Source organism: Coloeus monedula (assembly GCF_965178545.1).
Source record: "Coloeus monedula genome assembly, chromosome: 3".
Taxonomy (NCBI): domain Eukaryota; kingdom Metazoa; phylum Chordata; class Aves; order Passeriformes; family Corvidae; genus Coloeus; species Coloeus monedula.
Window position 1 is genome coordinate 5,050,991 of NC_138783.1, and position 11,742 is coordinate 5,062,732.

Genomic DNA, 11,742 nt, shown 5'->3' on the forward strand with positions numbered 1-11,742 from the left:
GCTGGGTGGAGAAACCTCCAGGGCATTCCTGCATTTTAGTGCCCATTTTCTTTGTGTCTACGTGTTGCCTCCATGCTAACAAAACACCCTGTTGAGACTTATTTCCGCCTGTGCTAGAAATGAGAAGTGCTGGAGGAGGGGAGGAGGGCACAAGGGCTGCGCCAGCATGTCCCATCACTGCTCGCTCACAGCAGAAAATCCTTTCACCTGCCAGGAGCTATCATTAGACAAGGCAACACTGGATTTTTTTGACCCTGAAAATGAACTTTAGGAGGATTTTCCTAGTCAAGTGCTTGCTGCTTTTATTTCCCAGTGTAAAATGTGAGTTTTTCTTACCATTTTTTGCTCTTTTGGGCTGATGTTAAATTGCATTTTAAAGCATTTACAACTTGGTGGGCTGCTGCTGATAAGAAACTTGTTCCACTTTTCCAATGAGTGAAGATATCTGGGTTATTGCTATTATTATTTGATTTAATTTTCAGCCAGGGGGAGGGCAGGACCTGAGTTTCCTATTCCAGTTATAATAATAAGCTGTAAAGAGTTTTGGTTTTAAGTTAATGAGCCTTAATTTGACACATGTATAATGAGAAATGTCAGCACGCAGTTTGCTTTCTGCCCTCGAGGTAGCTTGTACCACATTAGAGATCCAGTTCACTGTGCATTATTGCATGTAATTTCCTTTTCTTATCAAAGATGTGCAAATCTTTTGAAAGTGCAATTTATATTCTTCCATAAATATTAACAGAGTGATATATTTCAGTGTCTTCAGTGGAGTTGAAGTCTAAGACATGAAAACAGCAAGCAACTGCATATATCTTTTATATTTTGCATATTATTGTTCTCATAATTTTTTAAAATATTAATCTAAAAACTTAATTAAGGTGCTAACTCATAGATTAGAGAAGGTTTTAGGAGATGGAGACAATATAAGCCTGCATAATTTTTTTCCTCTGTCTCATTCCACTAAGATTGCACGTATGGCTGTTTAATGTTTTGCTTTTCCTTCAGAACAAAATTAATAGATAAATAAGGATTTTTTTTTAATGTACATGATCCATAAAACATCTTCCCCAGCAGAAATGAGGATTATTCCCTTGATTGGAAAATTGTTTCAGAGGCTTCCTTCCTTCTCTAAAGTTACTATGGGAGCTTTTTCTTTTAACTCTTTCTTGTGACTGGGAGTGAGCTGTAGGCTCTCAGTTAAAACCTTTCTGCCCCTTGGAGCACATTTTAGTTGGCGTTTTTAGCAGAAATGTTGTTTCATTAGCTAAACAGATTTTTAGTATCATATGTGTGGGATACTCAGCTTTCCACTAGAAAGACTACGGAGATCAAATCAACATTTAGGTGGTCCTTAGAGATGCCATTGAATTATCCTTGAGAACTCAGACTACTTTTTTTCTTTACCTTCAGAGAGAAAATGTAAGTAGTGTCTGCTATGCCCAGAAATACTATTACTATCTCTAAATACCTGTTCATTACTGAGCAGAAGCAAGTACCAGAATTCAAATATTTGGGTGTAATGTGTAGTGTCATCTGTGTGGGGCATAGCTGCTTCCAAGGCTGTTTAGTTGATAGCTTTATTTCAGGATATTTCATTAGATATGTCAAATACCTTGTAAGAAAGGCAGTACTGAAAGAGCAACCTCTCTTTAGAGGTGGCGAATTGCCAGAAGCACTACAGCATTAATGTTCTTGTTGCAGAGGCAGGCTATTTTAGTTCTCTGATTATCTCTAATATTGTTAGTTTAATGAAATAGCCACTGGATTTCAGTTTCCTCTGTGGTGCCATTTATCATTATCCTAGATACAAGGAGTGAAGGACTGTAATAAAAATATGCATAAACACAGTTTTTCTCTCTGTGGGGAAAAAGTGCTTGAAATATACAAAATTAGAGCAGAACCAGCTCTGTGTGGTGATGTGAAGGGAAATCTCCTCCTGCTGATTGGCTTCACCCTGTAAATTGAGGAGGAATGAACACAAGAAAACGACAAACAAAATAAGCTGAGCGCGTGCATTTGGATAGCAGTGAGCTTATCCCACCTGACACTCGCACGCAGATTTCGACCTCCTCCTGCAGGCTGTCCACCTGCCACGGGGGTGGGGACAGTACCTCACTTGAAATGACCTCCCAGCAAAGTTTCCCAGGTCCTGGCTCACCAGAGATGGGGCCTGCAAAGACTGTGGCCGAAGCAGCCTGGAGGGGAGCGGGCAGAGCACCCGGGCACCGCTCCAGGAGCGCGTCATCCCCGCTGGGGGAAACATGATGGACGTTTGGTAGTAGCCTTGGCTTTTCTGAATATCCCCCTGCTCAGGTGCTGTGCCCAGTCCTGATACCACCTTTGGGAAGTTCCTACTCTTAACTGTTCTAGAGAAGGGAATCAAAGGAAGAGAAAAGATTTTTTTTTTTTTTTTTTTTTTTTTTGCTATTGCTTTTCTTGTAATGTCTCCTGTGCCCCCTCAGTTTGCATGATGCTGGTCACTGTTTCTCCCTGCCTTACTTGCCCCATCAGGATCCTGTGCTAGAAAAATCAAGTGGATATAGTCCAGTGGGGCAGGATGCCTGGGATGGGAGAGGAAGGGGCACTGCAGTGGGTCTGCCTTCAGTTCCGTGCCTTACACTCACTCACTGCTTGGCATGGGCTACTATAATTATCCACTGTGGTTGCTGAAATGATTCTGCTGTCCAGGGACATGACTATTTTTGCTGTCTGCAGTAATGTGTGCAGTGATGGGCACTCGGGGTACCAGCCTGCGCCATGTGGAAAACACTGAAGTGGTGTCCTTTTCAGGAAGGGCTAAGTTCATGGTTAAGTGAATGGGTGGCCATGAATCTTGGCATCCAGTGTCGCTCCAAGTAAGTCAGCCAGAGTATAAATTCAGCTTTGAAAGCTAGACTCTTAGCTTTCTTGCCTCTCAGAATTAAATTGGATGCTGGCATTTATCTGATGAACAATCAAGAAGTGCTTTGGAGCGGGGGCAGAAGATGGCATCAGAAAAGCAGAGAGGCTTAGACAGCTCAGGAAGGGGGAGGCATAGCAAATGACAGCCTTTTGGGTGACTGCTGTGGCTGCTGAGCACAGCAGCAGGGCCTGCTGGAGACCACTAATGGGCTGGCTGTGCTTCCCTCAGCAGGTTCCAGCACCAGCTTGATTTACAAGGCAGTGAATGAGACAGCTCTTCTCAGCATCACTGCTCCTGGGAGCATCTATGAGGCAACATGGACGAAAGGTGGACAAAGGTTGGTTCAGATCAAAAATGACAGAACTAGGCACTATGTGAACAAGGACCAGTGCAGGTGTGCGATGCTGCGAAATGGGACTCTGCAAATCCAGCGCCTGGAGAAAGCGGACAGTGGAAACTACACAGTGCTGGTTTATCAGCAGGATGGAAAATTGAAGGCAGAAGAAAATATAATGTTCTTTGTTCAGGGTGAGTTTTTGCTTTTCCCATACCATTCCCAGCACAGCTGAACAAGACTTGGTATTCTCTTCTCTCTCCTACAGCCTTTCCTACTCAGTGCCCTCCTTTCTGATTTGGAGTGGGAGGACTTCTGTAGGACATACCTTTTTCCTCCTGCCACTGACAGCAGCCTGCCTCTCTTCTCCCTTCTCTTGCTCCTATTGATGGCCTCAAATCCCTGGCTTCATTCTGGCTCCCCTGTTTGTCAGCCATCAGGTTTCTACCTGTAAGCTGACCTCTAAGCTATAGGACAGCATGGCTTTTTCCCCAAAAAGAGGTTAGTTTTGTTCTGTCCTTCTTCAGCCAGCATGTACACCTTTGCCAGCCTCTTTGAGTCTGTGGGCATCAGCTGAGATTACAGAAATGGCACCTTATTGAGGCAGCAATGACAGCTGGAATGGTTTTAGCAGGGTTTCTGTGCAATGGGAGGCCCCGTGTCTAACGGGCTGCTGAGCAGTGAGGGTGTCTCACTGCTTTGGAAACTATTACTGTAACCAGATTCTGGAAGTCATCAGGGCCTGATGCTTCTTGCTCATGTTTTAAGCCACTGAAGTGTCATTGGGGTGTCCTTGTTTCAGGTCAAGGTTAATGTTCCAGCCCAGCTGTGTGCTGCATTATGTCCTCTGCTGTGCAGCAGAGAGGTTGCATTACCTCTGACACATGGTTTTGGAAGTCCTGTAGTAGTTGTTGGGTGCTAGAATAATTTGCCAGCCAGGTTACCCCTTGGTTACTGGGGCTGGACAAACAGCTGTTAAAAAATATATAGTCTCAATGATATCCTCACACAACTCCATCACCAGAGTCTGGACTGGTGTGTTTCCCACTGGGGTGTTCCTCTGAATGATAGGTTCCAGTTTGCAGAAGAGGAGTGGGCTTCACAAGGAGAGGGTGGCTGCAGATATCATGGTGTGAACCTTGACTGCGTGTGCTACGAGCAGCCCTTATTTGCTCTAGAATTTATAGTCTCTATAACTTACACTGCCTGAAATTAGAGGTGGCACTGACAGGTTTTTGTTTATCTGGTCTTAAAGGTAGAAATAATTTTTTCCATTTGCTGTCCCTGCCAGTTGCCCTTACTTGAGGAAAACCCTGTAGGCTTTTCTGTCTCTTTCAGTGCCACCAGTGATAGAGAAACTGGAACCAAAAGGGAGCTAGTTGTTTGCAGGGCATAAGAAGAGACAGAAATCAGTTCTGTCTGGCATAACCTCACTGAGAGCTGAAGTGTCTGTTTTGTGTTTTCCATTCTGGGTTGATGGGCTTCCATGCTGTGCTGTCATGCCAGCTGAGTGCTGTTGGTAGCACACAGAGCATCATAAGTAGCTTTCCGTAGTTTTTCCTGCTTTAGAGAAAATCTCTCCTGAAAGGCACAGGCAGAGCAGGGCCAACTTCACTTGCACCAAAACACAGGGTCCAGAGGTGGAGGGGGCTGTGGCTCTGAGTTCCTCCCATCCACCTGAAGGCTGAGCTTCCTCCCCTCACCTGCCTGGTGTCCAGCTCTGCTTTACTGGGCCAACTATGTAGGCTACTGCACTGCATTTTCCTTATTATTGCCTTTTTACTTCTGTAGTAGAGGTCTAATTTGCTTTTCAGTCTTCTGTGGTCTCATTAGCTGGCGATTTGGGGTTAATTCTCTGTTCTGCTTAATAATGGAGGTTTTCAAAAGGAGAAACCATGTCACATGTGGGTGTTCCTTCCCTTCTTTTTCAGAGCCTGTCCCTCAGCCAATCCTCAATGCTGAATGCAGGAATAAAAGTGTATCTGTCAAGTGTGAAGTGAAACAGAAGCCTAAGGATGAAGCCTTTATAATAGAACTGACTCAACCCACTGGCAAAAAGATCCAAAAGAATGCGACAACGTTGGAATGGCACGGGCGGAATTCTGGGATGTTCAGATGTGTTGTTAAGAACCAAGTCAGTGAAAAAATGACTGAAAAAGTAATTAAGTGCTCAGGTAAGAAGTCTTTTTCATCAGAATGTGCTAGGGTGGAGCACACAGCCTGATGCAGTTGCACACATCTGTAGGACTGGTCCAGGCACCAGGAGCACAGAGATTCCGAGTACCCAGTACTGTGAGTCTGATCCCAACACAGTTATTGGGAGCTGATGCTGCTGTGCTAGCCAGGATGCAAGTTGTGCTTTCTGCCTGGAATTCTCCAGCCTTGTCACATCTCCCTGCTCCCCATCCTGCTGCTGCCAGCCCCACTGCTGTCCTTAAGGCATTCCTACTCTGATGGCAGGGCGGCCAAGCCAAGGGCAGTGAGATATGGGGGGGGGGGGGATTTTGCTCCTCCCCTTCTCCTGTGGGAAATTCCTTTCTGTTCTTCTCCTCCCCATAATCATATCTATAAATATGGTAGTTGCCTGCTACCCATGGATGTGGATGAGTGCTCTCACAAGGGGAAAAATAAGCTGCTTGGACTCTCCAGCTTGGCCTAGAAATCAGGGGAGGAGTTATGGAGAAATTTGCTTTGGGGTGACGTGAGTCAGATAAGCATGGCTCAAATGTACCATGGTTTTCTTATTCAGTTGAAGCCTCATCTTACTAAACCACAGATGCAGCAAAGGACTGACTTAAAATTGCATTTTAAATGGGTAGAGTCATGCTGAAAATGATTCAGTAGACAAAAGAAGTCATCATATGCATCATCCCCCCGCCCTCCCATGTAAAATCTTGGAAGTTAAGGCACAAACAAAGGACACATCATACTGGTATGATGCTGGGTGTGGTGTTCAGGTCAAAGTTCAGAATTCCAGTGCAGTACTGAGGAAAAGTCCTTGAATTTGCTAGGCTTGGGTCATCCCACCCAACCAAGAGTGCTCTGCTTGAAGTATTCTCTTGCTCTAGATTCCTGCTGGAGCTGGTGGAGAGTGGGGAGGGGCTCACAAGAACTGGATCAGTATTTGCAATTTTTACGTATTTTTGCCATGGTGAATTTAGGCAAAGTCCAAGTCTGAAGGACAGCCCATGGTGTGAGAAGGGAGGGAGCAAGCCTTAAGCCATAAAGGCTTTACTGAAGTGATCCCAGGTCTGCTGAGGCTGACTGAAGGGCAAAGAGCTGAGGGACAGGATGGCCTCTGTTCTCTGGTGCAGCTGTTGCTTCCTGAGGAATCCTCCTGATTTCAAAAATAGCCAGACAATGTGGTTTTTTTGCTGCTGCTTGACCTGATGGATTGCACAGTTTCATTGGTGCTACCATTGGGAAGGGCCGAGCAGGATGTGGCATGGACTTTGGAGCCAGGTATGAAAGTGTGCTGCTGGATTAGGTCTGTTTAAGACAGGGCAAACTATCCCAAACACTTTGTCTGGATGAGGAATTGCTGGCAGAAGCTGCCCATGCCAGGACACAAGCCAGGCAAGCCTGCTTGTGTCTGCTATAGACAGACATTAGCCATTGTCTAAACTTTGATTTCACTTTTTCTCACCATTGAGAAAGGGTGAGTTGGGTGGGAGAGTTTGTTTTTTCTCACATCATTAACAGAGAAATACCGATGATCTTTAAGGTACAAATATAGCATTTCTTAGACACCAAAAACCCTCTAAAACTGTGCAGCACTACTCTTCCTACCCAAACTAAATACCTCTCAAACTTTTCTGCACAGTGGCAGGACTCTGCCAGCTCCATATTAGATTAAAAATCTCTCATCTTGCAGTCAAACCTCCTTCTAACCTTGCTACCCTCCATGAACTCTTGGTCCTGCATTTGAGGCCAATCATCTTGAATTTTGACCTTTACAGGCAAGGTACATTTCAGGTGGGCTTCAGCTCAGACAACTTTTCATGGAAGTGAAGTGCCTTCACACATGGTATGTGAATCTGCCTGGGCTCCTCTTGCTCTCATCTGGGACAAACAGGAACAGAAAAAGTAAAATATACCTTGGTGTAACACTGGCAACTAAAACAGGTGGTAATGTAGATACAGAGAGGTGGCACACATGAACGCTCTGGTTTCAGTTTTCTGCAGAACTTGAATCCATCAGGGAGCAATCAGAATTCTCTGCAATGAGCAGCACCAGCTTTCTGCTGTGTACAGGGAAAAGGAAAAGGGTGGGGTGTGTACTGGCCTGCCTTTAGAGTCAATGGAAGAAAATAGAGCATTCTAAGTAGATGTTGTACAAGTTATTTCTTTCCATCTAACATTCTCTTTCATCCTCTTTACTAGGCAAGCTGGACTTTTATCTCATCTTAAGCATAGCAGGAGGTGCAGTCTTCTTTGTCATCCTTGTGATTTGTCTTATTTATTGTATTAGAAGGAAGAAAACAAAAAGGCATGAAGATTATGGTAAGTGTTTAAGGGGCTTTGTTTTGCTATCCAGCCACCTAAAATGTTAGAGCTTCCCACTGACAGCAACCCTGTGGTCAGGAGCATGCTTTCTGCATTTACATGAGCAGTAACCTGGTTTTAGCATATGTTAAATCTGTGCAGATCAGCTGGAATTGCTAGTCTCACTTTCTGACACATGCTTTGAGCAAAGGACTTCTTGTTCTCAAGGCCTTTGGTTTGTTTGTGGGGAAAGAATTGCTCCTCTAAAGCTTGGCCAAGACCACCAGCCATGAGCATCTGTTGGGCTAAAATACACTTAGATATCCTGTCAGCAGATTTGTTTTCATTAAATTGGTAGAAAATCGGGATCCTTGACATCATTAGTATCATTTGGAAGGAGTGTAGATAGTGAGCAGGGGCAGGAATAGCTCAGCTTTTCTATGTGTTTCCTCAAGCATCTCATGGAACTTGCCCTCTCTACAAAACAAAATCCTTGGAGGGCTGGTGACACCGGAGGTCCAACTTGGGGCACATTTGAAGAGTTGAGGTTTTCAGTGTGCAGAGGTTTCATCTGTTGTCCAAAATTCGCACTTCGTTAAGGCTGCTGGAAACACTCTGCCAGAGTATTCTCTGAGCGTAGGCTCTGAGACTTGGCAGAGAGGCTGCCTGGAATTACACATGGCCTGGGCATTGCTGCTGGTTTGGGTGGACAGAGGACACTGAGCTGCTGCTCAACAAAAATTGTCTGGCCTACCTGGAAGGGGAGGCTAAAGCAGGAGGGAGGTTGTTTAAAGGTTTGTTTCTGAGTCCTGCCCTCATACACCTTGTGAGCACAATGCTGGTGAGAGCACAGCCAGCTGAGTATTATTTTACATTATGCCTGTTCTCTTTTGAGTGGTACAGATCACTGCCTCAGCTGTGCAGTGACACCGTATTCTCAGTTCTTGGGCCTGGATTCAGCAGGAATTAAGAAAATGAGTCTGGAAAAAAAAAGGAGAACTGATATTTTAGTGATTATTTTATGGTGACTAGCCTCTCTGAAACAGTTTTCTGTGTGTTTAAGGCCAACTCAGTGTCCCAAGAGGTAAATTCCTCAATCCCTAAGTTGAGATGAGTGATATTTCAGAAATGATGAGTCAGTGATCAGAAGTCAGTTGGTATGAATTTATTTCTTCTCTGTGCATGAAAATTAATGCTGGCAAAAGGGATCTCTGGCTTCCAGATATCTGGAAATCCCAGCACAGATAATGGCAGGACAGAATGCTTTGAAGTTGCTTCCTGGGGTTAGATTTCACATCCTCTTCAGTAGCCTTCAAAAGGGGACAGAGCAGCTCAGGATGGGGGTGTCCATCAATGTCTACTGGGGCCTCCCTGACAAAGCTGGTTCCCCCAACAGACAGGGCAGAGCTGCCCCAGATGCCCTTGATCTCAGCAAGGCAGCCAAAACCTTTCCTGTTGGTACGGGACGTGCAGGCAGAGGTGATTTTTGTTGTTCACTGGGACAGCAGGAGCACCTGAGAGCGGCAGGTTAAAAACCAGTATTTGGCTTTTCCTTGCTCGTGCCAAGGACATTTCTCTGGCTTTTTGACTTCTTCCTGGTGCGTGTCTGACTGTGGGGTCCCTCTGTTGTTGCAGAGGAGGAGCGAGTGATGCAGACTCTGCCCATGGACCGCGAGAAGGGGATGCGGGAGCTGCCTCAGACTCCGTCCACGCCCACCCCGAGGCAGCTGCGAGTGCAGCAGCGGCCGCTGCCGCAGCCCCACGGGCCGCAGCAAGCGCTGCCCCCGCAGCCCCGGCCACAGCCCCGGCCACGGCCCCGCACGCAGCCACGGACTCCGAACCTCCCGAGAGAAAGGCCTTGAGCAGACATCCTGGCAGGAGGGATTGTTGGTCTCTCTGCTCCACCGTTCACTGGGAAAAGAAAGTTTCTGACAGCCAGGAGCCCCTCCTGCCCAGCCCTGCGTAACGCTCAGCTATGAAACAGCAGCTTTCGTTGCAGAAAATTAGAGAGCATCAAATGGAGACGAAGAGACCCAGTGGAGGAGATTCAAGGTGATGGGCATTCATCCCTGTGGCCATTTTTCTTCGGGTGTCTTCATGTTAGGATACGGAGCATTGAGCCTTGAAACCTGTGTCTTTCTGTGGTTCACTTGTTTTTACTGCACCTTGTTGTCTTCGTGCTTTTTGGATGGTTTACACCAAGAGGAAGCTAAAGCTCAACTGAGACAAAATGGACTTCTGGATCTTACAGGGTTTTATCTCCTGCTACACATTAGGACAGCTCTCTGGCTTCAGCACCAAATACATGGCCTCCTGGACCAAAAAGTAGTTGTATGTAATTAAATATTTGTCTGAAGTTGAAAGGATTTGTGTTGTATAATGCAGAGAAGAAAATATTGAAAGGATGTGTGAGAGCCTTGAAGCACCTGTGTGGGAAAAACACAAATGGGAAACGAATAAACTTCTCCCTTTTCCCACTGTGTTTAGAAAAGAAACTGTGGGATTAAATTGCAGCAAGGGAGAGTTAGGTCACGTTTGGTTTTTTGGTTTTTTTTTAATCAAACACTGAGATGTCTGGGAGAGTTTCTTCAGCACTGGGGTTTCAAAGAGTGGATGAGACAACATTCTATGAAGCCTCTTTATCCTGCCAAGGGCTAAGGGAGTGTGCTACATGGCTTCTCCAAGGGCTGTTTCAGTTCAGTTTTCTATGACTTTTTAGCAAAGAAAATAAACCTTTATTCTCAGCATAAGTCTGTTTGGCTATCCAGACAAATTTTTTTTCTTTTTTCATAGAAGAGGTCTGGTATCCTTTGGCTTGTGAAACAAGCATTGTAAACTGCCAACCAGTAGGATTACTGGTGGCACTGTCTGAATTTTCATGGCTCTCCATCTCAGGGCCCCCTGCTGAGGGTGAGGGACTGCATCTCTTGATTTTGCTGGTAACACCTCATGTATAACCAGGGGATGGTAGAGAGCTGCTGAGAGATCTGCATCCCCAAGGGAGAAGTTGGACTGCAATACATGCACCTGCATCACCTTCCCATATGCTGGACACTGCTTGCTCCTCTGGGCCTTGGGGATATCCATAACTGCCTCTACAGGACAGCTGAGGAGCTGAGAGCACAGGCCTGTTTCAGAGCAGGGTCTGAATGGGTACAGTGGCCCAGCTGGGAGAAAAGGCAGAGCAGGTGAAGGAGGAGAGAGCTGCAAGAGCCACGGAGCATGAGACACAGCTGGCTGATGTGTCAGGCAGAAGAACACCTAATACCTCTTTTAGGCTGGCCTATCCCAAATGTGCCAGGGGAGATAAAACAGCTGTGCCTTGTTTCTCCTGAGAAATCTGACTATTTTTATCTTCTGGTGTAAGGGCAAGGAGGCAACTTGTCAGGAAAACGAAGTCACTGCCTCCTCCAGAGCTCAGTCACTTCACTTGAGCTCCAACAGCGGGAACAGCCCTGGGAGTGCCACTTGCTCTTGCCTTAGCTTTCTGCAGCTGATTTCAGGCTTTCGCTATTTAAAGTTGCATTTGGTAAATGTTCCATGGTTTATTTTGTAACATACCATATGCTATATCCCTGTACTGAATGAATAAAGAGAAGACTGGGTGCAGATGATCTTAGTTCACAGCTGTGCTGGTACTTCAGTATCTCACTTTGATACAAAGGAGGCAACAAAAACATTTTGGTCCCTGAGCCACAGAAGCAGGGATGCAGGAGGTGTCACACCATCCCTGGGAGGTGCAGGAGTGCCAGGAGCTGGTGGGTTCAGGCTGGTGTGGGTGAACACAGCTGCTGTGCCTGCCTGTGGTGGCAGCATGCTCTGCCTGTCCTGTGCTGCCAGAGCTTTCCTGGGTACAGGTGTGGGGGTCCTTCCTGGGAGAGAGGAGAGAAGGTTTATCCCTATTGGGTGGATTTACACCAAAACACAGTCCTGGGTAGGTGGGCAAGAAAATACTACTAGGTAAGAGTATGGAAAGTTCACCAGAGCAATACTTTATTTTTGGTTTACTCCTTATTTT

The 11,742-nt window shown here is 45.9% G+C and overlaps 1 protein-coding gene across 1 annotated transcript; it reads left to right on the plus strand.

Moving 5' to 3' along the window:
* Nucleotides 1–260: 260 nt before the first annotated feature.
* Nucleotides 261–9,586, plus strand: CD2 (CD2 molecule; the record flags this gene model as incomplete). The annotated part of the gene is made up of 5 exons (XM_082278051.1): nt 261–321; nt 3,137–3,433; nt 5,171–5,413; nt 7,623–7,742; nt 9,360–9,586. 5 exons carry the CDS (start codon nt 261–263, stop codon nt 9,584–9,586), a joined length of 948 nt encoding a protein of 315 aa, XP_082134177.1.
* Nucleotides 9,587–11,742: the final 2,156 nt, after the last annotated feature.